This window comes from Lithobates pipiens, unplaced genomic scaffold (genome assembly GCF_037356315.1).
Source record: "Lithobates pipiens isolate NorthernLeopardFrog02 unplaced genomic scaffold, aLitPip1_a1.2 Scaffold_23, whole genome shotgun sequence".
NCBI classification, from domain to species: Eukaryota; Metazoa; Chordata; class Amphibia; order Anura; family Ranidae; genus Lithobates; species Lithobates pipiens.
Window position 1 is genome coordinate 326065413 of NW_027507785.1, and position 22744 is coordinate 326088156.

The 22744-nt window shown below is 45.1% G+C and overlaps 1 protein-coding gene across 7 annotated transcripts in view; it reads left to right on the forward strand.

Annotated features, from left to right (window-relative positions):
- SZT2 (SZT2 subunit of KICSTOR complex) overlaps window positions 1-22744 on the forward strand; it is a 297498-nt gene that overhangs the window by 71965 nt on the left and 202789 nt on the right. For all 7 annotated transcript variants that reach the window (XR_013262121.1, XM_077450667.1, XM_077450670.1 and 4 more), the window contains exons 23-25: window positions 1302-1399; window positions 12051-12183; window positions 14103-14234. Coding sequence is in view for 6 of the 7 variants with exons in the window: in XM_077450667.1 (XP_077306793.1) it covers window positions 1302-1399; window positions 12051-12183; window positions 14103-14234 (363 nt within the window). In the remaining variant the exon portion in view is untranslated. The remainder of the gene's footprint in view (window positions 1-1301; window positions 1400-12050; window positions 12184-14102; window positions 14235-22744) is intronic.

A 22744-nucleotide genomic window follows, 5' to 3' on the forward strand; every position in this document is an offset into this window, starting at 1 on the left:
GTGTGTGTGTGCGCGCGCGTGCGCGTGTGCGTGTGCGCGTATATATATTCCCCCCCTTTTTTTTTTATCTGATTAATCGAAAAAATAATCGGCCGATTAATCGATTATGAAAATAATCGTTAGTTGCAGCCCTAATTTGCAGCAATTTGTGTTTTTTAATCTGCCCAAAAAAATGCAAAAATGCAAATTGCAGTAAAATCACGTGGGCAAAAATCCAAAACGCACAGCAAAAAGCACTTCAGAAACAGATCAAAAGCAAACTGCATAGGTGTGTACCGAGCCTTGTGCTGGTCACACAGATCAATTTTCAGGTGAGAATATTCAGACGAAAAATCTTTGTACATTCGCTGAATGAAAGAATTTTGTTTGAAATTTTCACTTGTTTTTAACATTCTGTTTTTTACATTGTTTTTGTAACATTGTTTTTAAAATAAATGTAATTTATACATAATGCATACACTGTCTGAAAATTCCTTTGACTAAGAAGTTTTTTATTTCCAAATTTTCCCATCACTGTGGTTGAAAATGAATGTCAATTTGACCCACTTTTTTTTTTTTTTTTTTTTTTAAGATTATTAACGGATTAATCAAAACAATAATCGGCCAACTAATTGATTCTGAAAATAATCGTTAGTTGCAGCCCTAGTATATATATATATATATATATATATATATATTTATGTATATATGTGTGTGTGTGTGTGTGTATAATATATATACAGTATATATATATATATATATATATATATATATATATATATATATATATATATATATATATATATATATATATATATATATATATAATATGTGTGTGTGTGTGTGTGTGTGTGTATATATACATATGTGTGTGTGTGTATATATATATATATATATATATATATATATATATATATGTATATGAACTAATAAATATTTTCATATCCATCAATTCATTTTTTTACCACCACCTGCTTCATATAAAGTCCCAACCTCTCGCCTTTTCTTCTATATTGATAGGGATGGAGGAGTAGGACCTTATTAAATATGTTCCCAGTTTCATATGGTCTTCCGCAGCATATCCCCACCAACAATGCATCCTGTCAAAACTCTCTGAAGTCCCAATCTCTCGCCTTTTCTTCGAAAATGGGAACGTGTTACACAAGAGAGATCGATGCGATTACTCTCATCAGTGTTCCCGCTACACACTCCTAAGGTCCGAGGGTCGCACATCATATGCCTAAGGGGGCGCAGGTTGGGTGCCAGAGGTCCATAGTCTTTTTTTTCCTAAAAGCTGAATTGTGCTTTTTTTTTTTTTACAGAGGACCGCGGGAGACAATCATCTTCAGAGACTGGGGACTCCGTCCCCTTACATCAGAATGGTCAACGAGAGGCTACCAACTCTGCAGGCACCCTACAGGTAATGCTGGAATTGCTGAATTTGCTGGACAGTAGAAGTGGCTAGTTGCATTACTGTGGCACAAAGTGCCTGAGATTCCAACACCAGCCAGGGATGGGGGGGGCACTTTGATCCTTTCTTGTAACTTTGTAACAGAGTCAGGAATGAGCCTACTCACGGGAAGGTGGGGAAGTTTATTCTCACGTCAGGCAACGCCTTCTAGGCCGCTAAATAACAACTTAGGCCCCATTCACACCTCTGCGTTTTTTTTAGCTTGAAGCCTGAAGCTACAAAACGCTGGAGGGGAAAAAAAATCTATTATTCTCTCTATGGAGATGGTTCACATTTCCACTCCAAAACGCCTGAAAGCCAGAAGCTCCAAAACTCCTGAAGCTCAAACAAGTTCTGGAACTTTTGTTTTAGGCAGATTTGGGCGTTTTTCTGCTTTTTTACTTTTGGTCGACCTTTTTGACCTGTACAAAAGCGCGGTAAAAACCTTGGCAAAAATTGCAGTAAAATGGCGCAACTTTCTGCCAGAAAATGCTACGCTCAGGTAGAGCTGCACGATTAATCATTAAAAAAATCGCAATCTCAATTCAGCCCCCCTGACGATCTCTGGCGATTCTTTCATATAAACAAGTGGAGAGACTTCTCTGCTCTTTCAGCTGTCAAAAGAAAGCGGGCAATCTGCCAAATTTAGAACTTGAAACATTGTAACTAACACTTAGTTCTTAGATCAAAGGGATAGAACTTCTTGTGTAAACAAATAATCTGGGCAGTCTGCCAAGCTTTCAACAATGTGTAAATGCAGGAAGTTTAACCGCTTAAAGTCTAAATCTTTTTCTGACACTTCTTAAAGTGGTTGTAAACCCTTACAAACCACTTTGACCTACAGGTAAGCCTAGATTAAGGCTTACCTGTAGGTCCAAGAAATATCTCCCAAACCTATATGGTTTAGGAGATATTTGCCTGAAGACAGCCACCGCTGTCTACGGCGCATGCGCCGTAGACAGCGACGCGCAGGCGCACTGAGCGCGGCATTTCCAACAATGGATCTGCCGCGCGTGTCGGCTCCCGTGCGCATGCGCGGGAGTGACGTCATCGCGGCTCAGCCGAATGAAAGCGGCGGAGCTGCGAGACGCCACCAGCAAGATGGATGCGGCGGACTACAGGGGACAGCGGCGACTTCGCTGGCTCCTGTGTCAGGTAAGTGACACATAATGGGCTACTATGCGATGCATAGTAGTCCATTATGCTTTGCCTTTGCAGGGAATGAAAGAGGAAGTAAACTCATCAGGGTTTACTTCCTCTTTAAAGCGGAGCTCCACCTGATTTATACACAATAGCTCAGTTCTAATTATAAAACGGAACATTATTTTTTTTTTATTTGTTTTATTTATTTCAACTGTACCTTGTTTTTTCGTTTTCATTTCCCCACTTCCTTAATCTGGATATTGCGGATATGGGCGGGGTTTTGCGGCAAGCTCATCATTTCCTCGAACCGCACAGATCTCCTGGGATCTTTTCTTATTGTTCCCAGGAGTCTGTGCGGCGATTTCTTCTTGGATTATTATTATACAGGATTTATATACCGCCGACAGTCTACGCATCGCTTTACAACATTGGGGTAGACATTACAATACAATTCAAGACAGGGGAATCAGAGGGACCTGCTCGTTAGAGCTTACAATCTTCAGTTTATCTCAGTTGCCATCACAACGGGGCGGGACTTCCCACGACGCCCCCCATTGTGATGGCAACCTAAGCTGTTGACAGGCGCTCCGATATTACCTACTGCGCATGCGCGAGATCGTAACTACAACGGCCCCTGCATGCTGGGAGATCCACGTCAGAGAATCCAGGAAGAGAATGCCTGTGGGCTTCACATGCCCACAGGCAAGATGAAAGCGATGGGTCTCGTTTTTTGAAAGATGTCTTTAACAGAGAAAAAAGAAAGTCAAACGAATAAAAAAAAAAACGGAACATGTGAGTAACTTATTTAAACCAGAAATTGCTTTTAAATGTCCCTAAAAAAAAAAAAAAAAAAAAAATCAACGGAGAGAGTGGAACCCCGCTTTAAGTTAAAATCAATATTTTTTGCTAGAAAATTACTTGGATCCCCCAAACATTATATATATATATATATATATATATATATATAATTTTAGCAGAGACCCTAGAGAATAAAATGGCATTTGCTGCAATATTTTATGTCACACTGTATTTGCCCAGCGGTCTTTCAAATGCAATTTTTTGTGAAAAAATACACTTTAATAAATAAAAAAAGAAACAGTAAAGTTAGCACAATTTTTTTTTTTGGTTTAATGTGAAAGATGATGTTACGCCGCGAGAATCGTGAGAGAATCGTGATCCATCTTCTAAGCAAAAAAAATCATGGTTCTCATTTTAGCCAGAATCGTGCAGCTCTACGCTCAGGTGTGAATGATGCCTTAGAGCTGATCTAATCCCTAATTGAATGACATTTCGTTTGCTAACGCCCTGACTGCCACAAACTATTACCTCCCACTGCTGTTAATCAAATTCAGTGACACGGGAGCCGGGGGCGGGGCCGAGTCTAGCTTTCTGTGTCAATGGACGCAGACAGCAAGACGCGGGAGCGCGCCCGCCCACACGAGTGCCCCCATGGGTCGCGGCTCGGATTAACTTTTTGAATTAACAAGTTACCGGCTTCTCATCTCCTTCCTCCATACTGTATTCGGGGGTTCGGAAGACACCATAAGTAAATGCACTGCTCGCTTTCCTTGGGGAATATGTCCGGGCATTCTCTTTCTCCCCCATACTTTAAGGGCCAGGTTGATTACAAAAATAGCTCAAAGTGTGGAGCATCATTTACTCCTTAGCCTCGGTCTTAACAGTATTTAAATACAGCAGAATGTGACAGGTAAATTTAATATCCCTAATAAAACCAGTTCATCCTATAGCTGGAATCCATATGTCCTATCTCTGCAGGCCTGCAAAACAAAGACAAAAAAAAACCTGCAAGACAAAGGCATAATGAGCTAGTAAACACGGCATACTAGCTCATTATGAAATACTTACCTGAGAACGAAGCCTCTGCAGCAGTCCTGGCACACTGCTCTAGTCGGCAATATGTCTCTCGCAGTTATTTCGGGCTATCGTGGACTCCGGCGCTGTGATTGGCCAGACCCGCGATGACGCCACTCCCTCGCTTGAGCACGCAAGCCGCCGTCAACAGCACATCAGCCGAAGAAACGGTGCGCTCGTTGCGTTTCTTCAGTGCACATGTGCCAATGATGTGGACACATGCTGATACATGGGATATGTGGTACCATGTAGGTTTAGGAGATATCCACGGTAGCTACAGACAAAAGTGGTCTGTAAGGTCTTGCAACCACTTTAAAGATTGAAGTCAATGCAAAATCTAAAATCCTTCCATCCATACACACCAGAGATCTAACACTAACCTACCTATCCCTGTAAAGAAAAGATGAGTGTACATACATTTTTGAATCTGATCTCCAGCGGCAGAAGAAGCTCTGGAGAGGACACAGCCGACAACGGCTGTGAAATGAATGGTAAGTGACGTCACCCATAGAGTTACTATGGAGCTTCCGTTGTCGCCTGTCTCCTCTGCCCCCGCCTTGTCAGAGAAGCCGCGGCTGACAGCTCAGCGTGGGATCCGGTCGGAGCGGGTCAGACCGGCTTCCAAAAAGGTATGTACAGTAAAACCTTGGACTGAGAGTAACTTGGTTTGAGAGCGTTTTGCAAGATGAGCAAAATTTTTAAATAAATTTTGTCTTGATATACAAGTAGCGAGTATAAAAGAGAAGGGAGGCGCCTGTAATGCCGCGTACACACGAGCGGAATGTCTGACAGAAAAAGTCAGACGGAAGCTTTTCATCGTATATTCCGATCGTGTGTATGCCCCATCTGACTTTTTTTTTTTTTTACGAAAATTCTGGCGGAGCTAGAAATAGAACATGTTTTAAATATTTCCAACGGAACCAATTCCTATCGGGAAAACCGCTCGTCTGTATGCTGTTCCAACGGACCAAAAACTACGCATGATCTGAAGCAAGTACGAGACGGAGGCTATTGTCTACTGGCTATTGAACTTCCCTTTTCTAGTCCCGTCGTATGTGTTGTACGTCACCGCGTTCTTAACGGTCGGACTTTGGTGTGATCGTGTGTACGCAAGACAGTTTCAGCGGAACTCTGTCGGAAAAACCTTGGGAGTTTATTCCGACGGGACTACCGGGCGTGTGTACGCAGCATAAGTGTAGCAATATGGTTACATTTAATGAAGGTACAACATTTAGCAACTCACATGGTTGATGATTAAAAGAGGCACATCTAAGTATGCAGGTGTCCGAGGTAAAGCTGTCCACATAGACCATCCAACGCACCACTGTTGGCATCATCCCTTCCACACGCGATTCAGGCCTCGCTTTCAGATTGCTCTACTGCAGGGTAGTATTCCCGATCACAATTGCAGACTGACAGCGGTGAGAGCCGGCGGTGCGGGGGGTGGTCTATGTGGCGTACTTAGATGTGTCTGTTGTAATCACCAACAATGTGAGTTGCTAAATGTTGTACCTTCATTAAATGTAACCATATTGCTACACTAAGCCCTTGTACACACGGTCGGAGATTCCGACGGAATGTGTCCTATCGGAGCGTTTTGTTGGATATTCCGACTGTGTGTGGTCTCCATCGGACTGTTTCCGTCGGAGTATCCAACGGACCAAGTTTTCCAACTTGTTGGTAAAATTTTCAGACAAAATGCTCCGATCGGACATACTCCGATCATGTGTAGAGAATTCCGATCGGACAAAGTGCCACGCATGCTCAGATCAAATTCCTACACCAAAGCTATTGGCTACTAGCCTGAAGGTAGTCCCGTCGTAACGAAATAACGTCATCACGTTCTGAACGATCAGATTTTCCGACAACTTCGTCCGACCGTGTGTATGCAACAGTTTCGGGCAAAATCCGACGGACATAATCTGACGGATTTGGTTGTCGAAATGTCCAACCGTGTGTACAGGGGCTTAGAGGCGCCTCTCTTCTCTTTTATACTCTGGAGCTCCTTTTGGATTTTGCTTCTAATCCCCTTGCGGAGGCTTCCATGTGTGGATGGACATTTTATGGTTACACAACCTGGTCACATTGCTACAATCTTTTTATATGGACTATAAACTGAAGGACTTATGAATAAATGGTTGTGGAACGAATCATTTCAGTTTCCATTAATTCTTATGGGGAAATTTGCTTTGGTATACAAGTGCTTTGGATTACAAGCATGTTTCTGGAATGAGTTATATACTTGCACTCCAAGGTTTTACTGTATACTCATTATTACTTTACAGCGATAGAGAGGTTAGCGTTCGATCAGTGGTGTCAGGGATTTTAGTTTTTGCATGGACTTCCACTTTAACTATAGTTGTACAGCAGTTTATTTGCTTGTATGCTAAGCGTTACGTATTATGTTACATTGAGTTCTGCACAGATTGGAATTTGCATGGACGTGTTTGCATGGGGGCCTCGTATATTGTCAGTTGTCATGTTTATACAGGTGAGCATGGAGGACACCAAGCTGTCATCATGTAATGACATTCTGACCAACACCGCCTTTGTACAAGCTAATTTACATTAATATGAGCACCTACTAGAGCTGAACGATTCTGGGGAAAAATTTGAATCGCAATTTTTTTTTCTTAGAATAAAGATCGCGGTTCTCTCGGCGTAACATCATCTTTCACATTATACAAAAAAAACTGGGCTAACTTTACTGTTTAGTTTTTATTTTAATTCATTAAAGTGTATTTCCCCCCCCCCAAAAAAAAATGCATTTGGAAGACCGCTGCGCAAATACAGTGTGACATAAAATATTGCAACAACCACCATTCTCTAGGGTCTCTGCTAAATATATATATATGTAATGGTTGGGGGTTCTAAGTAACTTTTTAGCAAAAGAATAATGATTTTAACTTGAAACCAACACGTGCCAGAAAAAGGCTTAGTCTTTAACCACTTAAAGGGGTTGTAAACCCTTGTGTTTTTTCTCCTAAATGCATAGGACGCCTGGCAGTCACTGGCCCCCCAGCCCCCCACATTTTACTTACCTGAGCCCCTTCATCTGTTCGGTGGGGACACGCTTTCCCTCTCTCCATTGGGTCCCGGCTCTTGATTGAATAGATTGATAGCAGCGCAGCCATTGGCTCTCGCTACTGTCAATCAAGTCCAATGATGTGTGTGTGTGTGTGTGTGTGGGGGGGGGGGCAGGGGGGGGCGGGCGGTGCAGAGGCCGGCATTCGTGTCTGTGGACTGGAATGCTGGACTCAGGAGCACGCCCGCAAGGTAACCCCCTTGGGAGAGCGCTCCTCCTAGGGGGTTATCTGATGTGGGGAGGAGCCAAAAGAGCCGCCGAGGGACCCCAGAAGAGGAGTTTCGGGGCCATTCTGTGCAAAACGAACCGCACAGTGGAGTTAAGTATGACATGTTTGTTATTTAAAAAAAAAAAAAAAAAAATTACCCTTTACAATCACTTTAACCACTTCCCACCCGTCCAATGCACATATACGGCCGGGTGGGAGCCGTCTACTCCTGATAGGACGTTCAGGAACGTCCATCAGGAGGAGCGGGATCACGCGCGCGCGTGACCGCGCAGCGGCGCGATCCCGATGCGCCCGTGTCACCCGGACATGGCGCATCTCAGATCGGCAGGAGGGCTCTGTGATTGGCCCTCCTGATCACATGACGGCCGTGTCCAATCACGGCCGTCATGTGATGTAAACAAACAGCCGGTTGCTAGGCAATCGGCTCCTCCTCTCCTCACACAGAAGTCATCGCTGAGGAGAGGAGAGCAGATCGCTGCAGCCGGCTGATGATCAGTGAGTATGAGCTGTTTTTTACAGCTTTTTACTCACTGATCACTAGTCTAGTGTACACACAAATCACCACACAGTATAAACACAATGTCCCCACATATGTCCCCAAAACATACATGTCCCCAAATAATAAAAACACATGTCACTAATAATAAAAACATGTCCCCCACATATGTCCCACTAAAATCACATGTCCCAATGATTATCTGCACACATATGTACATGATCATTTGCGTACATATGTCCGTGATCACACAAACCAATTATTATACACTTAACGGAATTTTTTTTACCAAAAACATGTAGCAGAATACATTTTGGCTTAAATTTATGACAACATTTGATTTTATTGGATTTCTTTTCAAATAGAAAAAAGAAAATATTGTTTTTTTTTTCCAAATTTCCGCTTTTTTGCGCTTATATCGCAAAAAATAAAAAACGGAGTCGTGAATAAATACCACCAAAATAAAGCTCTATTTATGCGAACAAAATGATAAAAATTTCATTTGGGTACAGTGTAGCATGACTGCGCAATTGTCACTGAAAGCCCTAGAGCAGTGGTCCCCAACCTTTTTGGCACCGGGGACCGGCTGTGTGGATGAAAATTGTGCCAAGGCCCGGGGGGGGGCGATTTTTCATGGGCAATGGCTGGTGTTAGTGATTCAATCATCACGGCACCATGCTTGATATGGTGTCAGGGTGATTGAACCGTATTATTTCTATTATTACATTGCAGTAATAAATGAAATAGTTCAACTCGCCATACTGTAGAATCAGTGGGAGCCTTGAGTGTGTCACTTACTACTGTCGCCTGCTACTAGATGTGCATAGTCACTTGCCACGCTGCCTGTCACTAGAAGCGGAATGTCACTTGCCACACTGCCTGCCACAAGATGTGGATTGCCACCTGCCACGTTGCCTGTCACCAGATGCGGAGTGAGTGGAGCGCCCCTTGTGGTATGTCAGGCAGACAGCTGAGGGGGTGAACTACAGGTCCCAGCACACCTCACCTGTACTCCCACACACAGCTCACCTGTCTTTGATGATGTCACATCTCTGTGGGATCGCCCCTCTGGCAGAGGGGGGGTCCGGGACTCCTTCGGCTCTCAGTCTCTGGCTCCACCCTTCTGCCACCCCTGATTAGCTGTCTGGGGGGCAGGCAATCTGCGCCGCTGAACAAAGAATCAGCATAAGTTTTCACACATGAGGAGCCGGGGGAGAGCGGCGATGCGGGCAGGCAGTATGAGATGATGTCATCTCTCTGCTCCCCACTGCACCTCCGACACAGACTGGCTTTGAGGGCGGAAGACAGGTGATGCAGAGGGGGCGGAGAGAGAGATCATCTCTGCTTGCCCGCCCGCTCGCTCGCTTCTTCCATCCACCGCTTTAATACCCGTAGCCCAGCATGTATCTTGCGGCCGCCCGCACCCGCGGCCCACCTGCAGAAGGGCCACGGCCCGGTAGTGGGCCGGGGACCGGGGGTTGATGACCCCTGCCCTAGAGCGCTGAAAGCTGAAAATTGGGCTGGGAAGAAAGGGGGCGAAAGTGCCCTGTATTGTAGTGGTTAACGACCGATCCTCTTTCTGGGATTTGGTGTTTACAAGTTAAAAACAGTATTTTTTGCTAGAAAATTACTTAGAACCCCCCCAAACATTATATATATTTTTTCTTTTTCTTAAGAATAAAATAGCGGTCGTTGCAATACTTTGTCACACCGTATTTGTACAGCGGTTTTACAAGCGCACTTTTTTTGGTAAAAATACACTTTTTTTAATCAAAAAATAAGACCACTGTAAAGTTAGCCCAATTTTTTATTTTTTTATATTGTAAAAGATAATGTTACGCCAAGTAAATTGATACCCAACATGTCGCGCTTCAAAATTGCGCCCGCTCGTGAAATGGATGACAAACGTTTACCCTTAAAAATCTCCATAGGCGACATTTAAAAAATTCTACAGGTTGCATGTTTTGCGTTACAGAGGAGGTCTAGGACTAGAATTATTGCTCTCGCTCTACCGATCGCGGCGATACCTCACATGTGTGATTTGAACACTGTTTATATATGCGTTTGCTTCTGCACGCGAGCTCGGCAAGAAGGGGCTCGTTAAAGCGGGATTCCACCCTAAAGTGGAACCTCCGCTGATCGGATCCCTCCCCCCCTCCGGTGTCACAATTGACACCTTTCAGGGGGGAGGGGGGTGGAGATACCTGTCAAAGACAGGTATTTACACCCACTTCCGGGCATAGGCTCCCGTGGGAGTCTACGCCATTTCCTGCCCTGCCGCGCTGTCTGCTGGGACACACACGGGTCCCAGTGACAGCGCGGAGATTTCCTATTGCGCAACGCGACTCGCGCATGCGCAGTAGGGAACCGGGAAGTGAAGCCGATTCGCTTCACTTCCTGATTCCCTCACCTAGAATGGTGGCGACAGCAGCCGAGAGCCGAGCGATCGATCGACCTCGGCTGCCGGCATCGCTGAAACCCGGGACAGGTGAGTGTCCATTTATTAAAAGTCAGCAGCTGTAGTATTTATAGCTGCTGGCTTTTAATATTTTTTTTTTTTTGGTGGAATCCCTCTTTAAGAAAATTTTTTTTTTTTTTAAATGTATTTTACCTTTTATTTTTTTATTTTTACACGGTTCTTTTTTTTAAAAAAAAAGAAAATGTTCACTTTTATTCCTATTACAAGGAATGTAAACCTTGTAATAGAAAAGAAGCATGACAGGACCTCTTAAATATGCGATCTGGGGTCAAAAGACCTGACATCTCATATTTACACTAAATGCAATGAAAAAAAAAAAAATTATTAAATGTCATTTGAAAAAAATAAATAAAAAATGTCCCTTTTAAGAGCTATGGGCACGGGTCTGGGCCATCTTCCCCCTCGCTCATCTCCATGCCTACCAGGGAGAAGAACCCGATTACCTCCGCCGCTACCAACGGCTCCAGCAAGCAGCGGAGGACACCGGAGCGCAGGTGCCCTCTCCCACTGCCAATTTAAAAGTGATCTCTTGGCGAATCCGCCACAGAGACCACTTTTATCTGAAAGCGGACCGTACGATGAAGAAGAAGACATCGGGGGTTATGGCAGCTAGCTGCTGCCATAGCAACGATTCTTCTCTTCAAAGTCGCGACGTAAAATGACGGTGGGTGGTCCGTAAGTGGTTAAACTTCCCTTATTTAAAGACTGAGGTTCATTCCCTTTGACCTAAGGGCCGGTTCACACAGCGAGGCGCGGCGAGGCGTCTCCGACTTGCCTCGCCGCGACCTGCGGGGACCTCAGCGGCGACTTGCAGAGGACTTCTGTATAGAAGTCAATGCAAGTCGCCCCCGAAGTCGCCCAGAAGTAGTACAGGAACCTTTTTTCTGAGTCGGAGCGACTCGAGTCGCTCCTCTCAGAACGGTTTCATTGTACAGAACGGGGGCGACTTGCGGGAGCGAGGCGAGGCGAGTCGTGTCGCCTCGCATCGCCTCGCTGTGTGAACCGGCCCTAAAGAACAAAATGTTACAATGTTTATAGTTGGCTCAGCCACTGAGGAATTTGGTGAAACTTGGCAGACTGCCTGTGTGTGTTTTTTTTTTTTTTTATATATTTGGCTTGAGCAGAGAACTCTGCATAGAATCGGGAAAATGCTTTGTTAAGATCGCGAGGGGAAGAAAGAATTGCGATCTCATTTCGATTCTAAACGATTAATCATGCAGCTCTAGCACCTACCTAATCTGTCCAGTCAGCTTGCATTCAAAGAGATGCATTTGCCTTACATCCCTATTGGTAGTTCTGTTGTGTTTTTTATTTTAGAGCCCCTGTCCGACGGAAGAGACAGATGATGGCAGAACCTTGTCCAATGGAATAGGGCCACAGTGGAGGTGCTATGCTCGACTAGTGAACCCGCAACACCTTCTGCTGACCTTCCTTCCCGCCACTTTTTCTGGTATGTTCTATAAAAATGCTTTATTTTATTTTATTTTATTTTTTATCATTAAAGATTTATTGATAACAAAGCAAGGAAGCATACATATATAATAGTCTATCCTAATACGTGAAGCTAATGTTATATAGAACAGTCTTCTCATTGTTATTGTGATTAGACCATTTACTGTGGAGGTAATGGGTATCTTCTAAGTCCTTTTCAACAAATAACAGCGTGACTGTAGTTGAAAGCGGGGAGACCATTTGGGTCCAAAACATCTCTTATTCAGAACAGTAGCAGATGTAAAATGAAATATATTTGCATTCTCCTGATTGCAGTCAGAAACAGTAAGGATTAGTATAGATAGACTAAAAGGAAAGTGAACGCCGATCGACCATCTTATACATATTAATTACGGGAGGTATAGAACAATGTGCACTATGACCCGGATCATGTTAAAAATTTAAAGCGGAGTTCCACCCAAAAATTGAACTTCCGCTTTTCCGGTTCCTCCCCTCCCCCCCCCTCCCCTCCGGTGTCACATTTAGCACCTTTCCAGGGCGCTTACCTGTCCAGGTATCTGTCCCTCGGCTGTTGGGTGCTGCCGCCACCACCCTCTGTAAAGGAATCAGGAAGTGAAGCCTTGCGGCTTCACTTCCTGGTTCCCTACTGCGCATGTGCGACTTGCGCTGCGCTATCCCACGGGTCCCTGCTTTTTTTCTGGTACCTGTGTGTCTCCCAGAAGACAGCGGGGGGCAGGGGGAGTGGCGTAGATACCCGCGGGTGGCTCGGGTATCTATGCCTGGAAGTGGGAGCAAAATACCTCTATTATGCAGTTACCTGTCTAATGCAGGTATTTTGCTCCCATAGATACAGGCATAGATACCCGAGCCACCCGCCGGTATCTACGCCACTACCCCAGAAAACAGCAGGGACCAGTGGGATAGCGTAGCACGAGTCGCGCAGTAGGGAACAAGGATGTGAAGCTGCCATTCCTTATCAAGGATGGTGGCGGCAGCACCCGACAGCCGAGGGATAGAACGGCTTCGGGTGCCGACATCGCGAGTGCCCTGGACAAGTAAGTGTCCATATTTTAAAAGTCAGCAGCTGCATTTGTAGCTTCTGACTTTAAAAAAATAAAAAATAAAATTTGGCGGAATTCTGCTTTAACTAATGATGTTTTGTAACAGTCTTTATATATGTCTGAGAGTACTTTTATTTTTTTACTAAAGACATGTAGCAGAATACGTTTTGGGCTAAATTTATGAAGAAATTTTATTTTATTTTTTTATTGGATATGTTTTATAGCAGAAAGTAAAAAAAATTGCTTTTTTTTTTTTCAAAATAATTGGTCTTTTTATGTTTTATATAATAAAAAAAAACAAAAAACAAAAAAAAAATGTGGTGATTAAAAAGAAATCTCTATTTGTGTGCATTTTTTTTTTTTTTTTACAGCATTGCATGACAGTACTATTGTCAGTTTAAGTAGCAAAAAGTAGCAAAAAATGACCTGATCATGAAGGGGGGAGGGGGGGGTAAACTTTCCAGGGTTGAAGTAGTTAAGACAATTGTGAGTTTCCAACGTTGTGGAGACAGCTTGGAGAAGGCCCTTTCCTGAGCGCTGTGTACAGAGCCAGCTCCATAAAGACACGGTGTGACCAGGTTGGTGTGGAGGATCTCAAGTATTCTTGCACAGAGCCCCGACCTCAACCCCATTGAAATCCTTTGGAGCGCCGATTGTGAAACCGGTCTTCTCATCCAACTTCAGTACCAAAAATGTTATTATTATTTTTTGTCTCAATGGGTGCAAACTCCCCTAGAAATATGAGTGGAGGTTTTTATAAAATGCTTAACCATCTAGCATAGCTGCAGCATGATCTCTGCATCGTGTTTTCTACTATTCATGGATGTTATTGATCTTTATTCTGTTTCTCTTCTAGATGTCCAGAAGTTGATGATCCCTCCAGACCTCTCCTTGTCCACAGAGGGGAGCTCACTGTTCAACTCTTCTCTGTCAGAGACCCTTCCATCCGGAGCTGTGATCCCCACACTGAGCATCACCCCTGCATCGGGTAAATGACACTGACAACATGCTGTGCTTCACAAACCTCAAAAAGGCCAAAAAATTGTGTGTATGTGAAGCTGAACACCAAGTGGGTATTCCATATTCACTAAAGTGGCATGGCCAAAGCTCTTTTGGCCATAATGCCCCTGTGGGTCACAGCAGTGCACTTAGTTCTGCACTCTTGTGACCCAGGATCAGCTGACAGCGGGCTCAAGCCCGCTGCTGGCCTGACGTAACAGGGCCAGTCCAGATACTGGAGGGATCCTGACATTTATGTCAGGATCCACCCTAATGCCTGACTGGAAGCTAGCTCAGCCTCTCAGTGCCCTGCTGAGAGGCTGAGCCAGCAAACCCTGCCCCCTCCACAGTCCATGACTCCAGTGAACGTTGGAGGGCCATAGCAGAGAACCGGTGACTGACGGTCACACCGCTCTGTGTTTATTGCAGACCCACGGACTGAGCAATAAGTGGGCTTTACACTCTACTAAGAACCTGAGCAATCAAAGCCCACTTATTGCTCAGGTTCTTAGTAGAGTGTAGAGCCGGCAGGGGACAGCTGCAGTTCAGATTGGCACTGCAGACATCTAGGTGAGTATAAATGTTTTTTTGGGGGGATCCCGTGCTTTTTGTTTTGATACAAAATGAATGGGCAGGATTCTGTGATGATTGGTGTGCCTTGCATGGAGAAGCAGAGATCCAATAGTGACATCTCGGGGTCTAATGAAAGGTATGCAAAGGAAATAGGAGCAGAATCAGGGTAGGCAAAATATAAGCAGCTTAAACTTCAGCTTTAAACAGGCCAGAGGTATATTGAACATGGTTTAGTTTAGTTTAGTTCTGCACTCTTGTGACCCAGGATCAGCTGACAGCGGGCTCAAGCCCGCTGTTGGCTGACGTCTCAGGGCCGGTCCAGACACTGGAGGGATCCCCACAATAATGTCAGGATCCGCCCAAAGGCCTGACTGGAAGCTGGCTCAGCCTCTCAGTGCCCCGCTGAGAGCCTGAGCCAGCAGCTCCCACCCCCTCCACAGTCCAGGACTCCAGTGAATGCTGGAGGGTCATAGCAGAGAGCCGGTGACTGACAGTCACCGCTCTGTGCTCAGAGCAGACCCACGGACTGAGCAGTAAGCAGGCTTTGATCGCTCAGTTCCCAGTGTAGAGCCGGCAGGGGACAGCTGCAGCTCAGATTGATGCTGCAGTCATCTAGACGAGTATAATTTTTTTATTTTTTGGGGGGAATCCTGCACAAAATGAATGTGCAGGATGATAGTGTGCCTTGCATGGAGAAGCAGAGATCCAATAGTGACATCTCGGGGTCTATTAAAAGGTGTGCAAAGAAAATAGGAGAGGAACCAGCGAAGGCAAAATATACGCTGATTGAGCTTCAGCTTTAACCTCTTCAGCCCCAGAAGATTTTACCCCATTCCCGACATTTTGGGCTAAATTTATGAACAAATTTAATTTAATTTTTTTATTGGATATGTTATTAACTGACAATTGCTGTCAATTAAACAATTGACTATTGCACGCTCGTGCGACGTGGCACCCAAACAAAATTGACGTCTTTTTTTTTTTTTTTTTCCCCACAAATAGAGCTTTCTTTTGGTGGTATTTGGTCACCTCTGCGGTTTTTATTTTTTGCGATATAAACAAAAAAGAGCGACAATTTTGGAAAAAAAAAAGCTATATTTTTTTAACTTTTTGCTATAAAAAATATCACCCAAAAATATATAAAAAAAATAGTTTTCCTCAGTTTAGGCCGATATGTATTCTATATATTTTGGCTAAAAAAATTGCAATAAGTGTATATTGATTGGTTTGCGCAAAAGTTATAGCGTCTACAAAATAGGGGATAGTTTTATGGCATTTTTATTATTCGTTTTCTTTTTTTTGTTTTTTATTATTAGTGATGGCGGCGATCTGTGATTTTTTATCGTGATCGCGACATTGCGACGGACAGATTTGGGCACTTTTGACACTATTTTGGGACCAGTGACATTCATACATACGCACGGGAGCCGCCACTAATGGCATATTGCCGTTAGCAGCAGCATGCTCAGTGCGCCTGCGCACCGCTGTCTACGGGACATGCGCGGTAGACAGCGGTGCCTGTCTTTTTGTAAATATCACCTAAACCGTGTAGGTTTAGGAGATATTTCTTGGACCTACAGGTAAGCCTTAATCTAGGCTTACCTCTAGGTCAACGTGGTCTGTAAGGGTTTACAACCACTTTAAGCCGATCGTATTTTCATCCGGGAATTGTGTGATGACAGACTGTTTGGCTAAAATCCGACCATTAGTATGCTCCATCAGACAATTGTTGTCCAACTTTCCGCCAACAAATGTTGGATGGCAGGCTAGTACATTGTCGGTGGACAGCGGTCTGTTTTTAGATTTTTCTTATCGTCTGTACACAAGTCCGTCACACAAAAGCCCAAAGTACAAACACGCATGCTCGGAATCAATGCTCACCAAACACGACATTAGCAGAAGGTGCCCAAAGAGTGGCGCTCAAGAGCTGAAATTCCACGTGGTACGTCATTACGTTCGTGTTTGTTGGCTGACAATTGTGTACAGTTTTGTATGCAAGACAAGTTCACTGCCCACACCCTTCGGACAAAAGTCTGACTCTCTGTTGGCCAACAATCGGATCGTGTGTACGAGGCTTTACACTTCCCATTTAAACCGAGCACTGTGCACCAATGCGGTGTTCATATATAGGGTTGTCCTGGTACCGATACTAGTATCGGGACCGATACCGAGCATTTGTTTGAGTACTTGTACTCGCACAAATGCTCCCGATGCCAGATCCGATACCTGGGAGAGATAAATAAAGTGACCCGGCGCAACTGGAAGTCAGCGGACGGAACAACGGAAGTGATGCTCCATCTTGACGTCGGTGGTTGGACATCCTGACGCCCCCATCTTGGTACACCCTGCACTTGGCCGCAGTAAGCCGGCAGTGGACATCTTGTTACACCCAGCCCATATAGTTTGGGGCAGGGTGTAACAAGATGGCCACTGCTGCTTTTAATGCGGCCGAGTGCAAGGAGTACCAAGATGGACCGTCGCAGGCAGCCTTTGCTAATGGCATTTCAGTGCATGCCAATCAGTGCCCATAAATTCCACCTATCTGTGCCCAATGCTCATAAGTGCTGCTCATCAGTGCCAGCGCCACCTATCAATGCCTTATATCAGTGCCCACCACCTGTCAGTGCCTGCCCATCAGTGCCCATAAATGCCACCTATCAGTGCCCAATGCTCATAAGTGCTGCTTATCAGTGCCAACCAACACCTATCAATGCCATATATCAGTGCCAGCCACCTGTCAGTGCCATCTATCACTGCCCGCTACCTGTCACTGCCCGCCATCAGTCAGTGCTCATCAGTGCCACCTAATCCTATCAGTGCTAATCAGTGCTATATATCAGTGCCACCTAATCTGTATTGTGCTTTAAAAACTGTCACAAGATATAAAAAATTAAGAATTGGTATCGGCGAGTACTTGAAAAAAGTATCGGTACTTGTACTCGGTCATAAAAAGTGGCATCGGGACAACCCTATTCATATATAAATGTATAGACATGGGAAATCTTCAACGCACAAAAGAGTTGGAGACCTTGGATGCTGGCAGCTGCTTGGTGATCTCCTCGATATCCAAATTTCCGATTATATGCAACAAATTATCATCAAGTCTTCGCCTCGGAAATATATAAATATACATTATTGCAAGTCGCGTGATCGACATATCATCCCCCAAATAAATCTCAAGGGACGTTGCATTTTAAGGTTTACTGGTTAGAACATTTTAAATAACACGAGTCGGATTTTTGTATCCTTTTAAAAAGCGCCATATGGTGTTGTTGTGCATCCACATCATCGCAGTGCTGCGTATTAGTGTGGAGAGGAGCGCTCGATGATAATTTGTTGTATATATTGCAATTTAATTATCTCCGGAATGACTCGGCTCCTAGTATTCAGTCACATTAAACTGTTCTGTAAAGCTGAAGATGTTTTGTAGCGTCTCCCAAGCCACTTCTTCAGTTCTAATGAGTGTCAGGAAGATGCTCCATCATCTATATCCACACAGCGTGCTCTTTACACTCCATCGGTGAGAATCCACCCCACACCACCCCACCCCACCAGTGTGCTCCGATATCAAATCTGCTCGCCTCCGAATTGACTTCCTCTATTACACAGCAGGTCGAAACACAGCAAAATGAAAACCGATCAGGGAAATTCATTCCGCGGCCATCCTTAACCACTTGACGGCTGGAAGATTTACCCCCCCTCCTTTATGACGGGGCTATTTTTTGCGATACGGCACTGCGTTATTTTAACTGACGATTGCGCGGTCGTGCAACGTTGTACCTAAATTATTTTGACGTCCTTTTTTTACCTACAAATAGAGCTTTCTTTTGGTGGCATTTGATCACCTCTGCGGTTTTTATTTTTTGCTCTATAAAAAAAAAAGGTTGACCGTTTAAAGCAGAGCTTCACCCTAAAGTGTAACTTCCGCTCATCGGAAACCCTCCCCCCCTCCGATGCCACATTTGGCACCTTTTGGGGGGGAGGGGGGGTGGTGCAAATACCTGTATTATACACTTCCGGGCATAGATAGCCGCAGAATCTGCAGGTATTTACACCACTTCCTGTGCCTTCCCCGCTGTCTGCTGGCGAAACACACGGGTCCCAGAGACAGCAGAGACCGTCCGTATTGTGCAGCGCGACACCCGCATGCGCAGTAGGGAACCGGGAAGTGAAGCGGCAAGGCTTCTCCTCCTGATTTACTTACCGAGGATGGCGGTGGCAGCGGGTGCCGACATTGCAGGCGCCTTGGACAGGTAAGTGTCCATATTTTAAAGCTTCCGTATTTGTAGCTGCTGACTTAAAAAAAAACAAAAAAAAAAAACGGCGGAACTCCCGCTTTAAAAAAACAAAATAAATTTTTTTTTACTTTCTGTTATAAAACATATTTAATAAAAAAAATTGTAAAAATCGAATTTCTTCATCAATTTAGGCCAATATGTATACCCGGAAGTGTCGCAGTGCTACCTTGCCGGCGTATAAGTAAGTTACGTGGGTGGCATGTGGTTAAAGGAGATGTAACCCATGCCCCTCAAAGGAATAAAAACAGAAGATGCTATTCTCTCCATATCAAAAACAGCATTTATTTACCGCAAAACAAATGCTACATATTTTTGGTAAAAAAAAAATCACAATAAGCGTATGTTGATTTGGTTTGCGCAAAAGCAAATTTTTAGTTTCTTATTTTGTACTAGACGGCGATCAGCGGGGCTGTGATATTGCGACGGATACCTAGTTGACACTTTGGACACTTTTTGGGGACCAGTGATGCTAATACAGTGATCAGTGCTAAAAAAAAATGCACTGTCACTGTACTAATGACACTGGCTGGGAAGGGGTTAACAGGGTTGATCAAAGGTGTGTGTCTAGCCAGTGGGAGGTGCTTTTATTAGGGGAAGGCATGGATCGTTGCAGGAACACAGGAGCCATGCCTTCCCTAATATCAGAACAGCGATCTGCCTTGTTTACATAGACAAACTCCCATTCTGCCTCTGTGCTGGATGATCGGCGGGTGCCGGCAGGATCCATGGTACCCGCTGATTGGCCCCCGTATAACCACAGCAGGAGCGGGCCACCGGTGGCACGCATGAGCACCCGAGACCTGGAAGTGTCGCAGTGCCACCTTGCCAGTGTATTACTAAGTTATACGGGCGGCAAGTGCTTAAAGCAGATGTAACCCATGCCTCTCAAAGCAACAAAAACAGAGGATGTTGTTCTCTCCGTATTGAAAGCAGCATTTATTTACCATAAAAACAAATGTACCAGCTTCTCACATTTAAAAAAGTAAAAAAAAAAGTGGCATATTATTATTATAGAGGATTTATATAGCGCCAAAAGTTTACGCTGTGCTTTACAATATTAAAGGAGACAATATAGTTACAATACAATAAAATACAAGACCATTAAGCGGGCCCTGCTCAGAAGAGCTTACAATCTAATAGAGTGGGGCAGGTGGTACAAAAGGTTATAACTGTGAATGAGCTGATGGAAGTGGTAGCAGGTAAGTTGGAGATGTGATCGGCTTCCCTGAAGAGATGAGTTTTCAGGGATCACCTGAAGGTAGCAAGAGTAGGGGATAGCCCGACCAGTTGAGGTAGTGAGTTCCAGAGGATGGGAGAGGCTCTGGAGAAACCCTGGAGACGAGCATGGGTGGAGGAGACTAGAGAGCTTGAGAGTTGTGAATGGCTTTGTATGTTGTGGTGAGTATTTTGAATTTAATTCGCTGGGTGATTGGGAGCCAGTGTAGGGATGGGAGGAGAGAGCACATCACTTTGAATCCTCTGATATGGAGATCGGGGAACGCATTCACAAACGCTGCTCGCTCATCCAGGCCAGGTCGACAAGCTTGTTGATGTCACTGCCTTCACTCCACCCTTCACGTTACATCCTAGTAATCCTTAGTAATAACTTTTAAGACTCAAAGTGTTACTAAACCCACAATAGTAAAATCACTCTGTATATGCAGTAAAGCATGCTCGTTATACTCACTGTGGATCTTCAGGTACGACGGGACTAGCGAAAGAAGTCAATGTCGCCTCCCTCTTCTCCGGCTCTTCGGTTCTTCTGCCGGGCTTCTCCGCTATCTTCTTCCAGCTCTTTTACTAGCGTTGGCCCATTCTTCTCGTTTGCCGTCGCCTTCTTCTTCCTTCTTTCGATGTTGACACAACGCTCTCTCCCGCAGTGATGCCGGAACGCGTTGCGCGGTGTGACTTATATAGACATAAGGGGCAAGCTCACCAGGCGGTGTCACATGGTGACCCCACCCCTTATGATGTCACAGTCTGGGGGATGCTGGGAATGTGACATCATAAGGGCCGGGGTCACCATGTGACATCACCCGATGACCCCAGCCCTTATGCCTATATAAGTCGCCGCGCAACACGTCCCCGACATTACTGCGGGAGAGAGCGTCGTGTCAACATTGGAAGAAGAAGGCGACGAATGAGAAGACCAGGCCAATGCTAGTAAAAGAGCTGGAAGAAGATGGCAGAGGAGCCTGGCAGAAGAACCGGAAAGCACGAGGAAGTCGGAAAGAAGACCCCCGGATGGCGACAATGACGAAGGAGAAAGACGGTCTCCTCTGCTAGAAAAAGAGCCAGAAGATAGCTGAGGAGCCCGGTGAGAAGACCCCCGAAGACGGAAGAAGACCCCCGGAGCTGTCTAATAAACGTCTTTAAAAACGTGTTGTGTGTTTTTTTTATTTACACTTTTTTCCCCCAAGTGAAATGGGTAGGGGTACCATGTACCCCATACTCAGGGTGGGGTGCCAGGATCTGGGGGCCCCCTTATTAAAGGGGGCTCCCGGATTCCGATAAGCCCCCCGCCCGCAGACCCTGGCCGCTGGTTGTCGGGAAGAGGCCCTTGTCCTCATCAACATGGGGACAAGGTGCTTTGGGGTTCCCCAAAGCACCCACCCCCCATGTTGAGGGCACGTGGCCTGGTACGGTTCAGGAGGGGGGGGTGCTCGCTCGTCCCCACCCCCTTTTCTGACTGGCCAGGCTGCGTGCTCGGATAAGGGTCTGGTATGGACTTTGGGGGGACCCCCACGCCGTTTTTTCGGTGCATGGGGTTCCCCTTTAAACCCATACCAGGCAACAGGGCTAGCAAAGTGTCAATCTCGCCGATGGAGGCGGTGACATTGATTTTCTTCTCTAGTCCTGTCGTAGCTGAGGTCACGTTCAAAATGAACGGACTTTACTCCATGTGTGGGCAACTCAGTTCATTTGAAAAGTCCAGCGGACTAGCACACAGACAAGCGGATTGTCCGCCGGAAAGCCGAGTCCGGCGGCCAATTTTGAGTCAAGTCTTCTTTCAAAGTCTGTCGGACTTTTGGGAAGAAAAAGTCAGCCGGAGCCCACACACGCTCGAATTGTCCGGCAGACTCTGGTCTGCCGGACTAAGTCCACCGTATAGTCCGATCGCGTGTACACGGCATTAGGGACACTCTGCACATGCTCAGTTTGGTGTGTATTGCTATAGAGCTGTTTTTTTTTTTTCTTGGGAGAGTGCATGTGATCAGCACAGGGCCAATCAGCACTGTCCAGACAGAGGGTCAGGGCTCCTGCTGCCTCCATAGGACAGTCAGAGTAGAATGAAAACTCCTTCTACAAGCTTTAACCAGACAAGACTGCTATACACTGCTGATGAGAAAAGGTATTTACCCGTTCATATTTACTAATATAATTTGCATTTCCATGTTCTGTGTACTGTGGGAGACCAGATATAGTGAATGCCGGGTCCGGGGTTTAGTAACACTTTGGCTCCATGCACACTGGAGCTCATAAAAGGCGTTTTTTTGGAGTTTGGGCATTTATTTATTTTTTTTCAACAGCCCATAAACTCAGTTCTGTTATCCTATGTGTCTATGCACACATGGACGTTTTTTTTTTTTTTACCTTTTATCAGCAGTGGAGTTTATGAGCTGTTCTC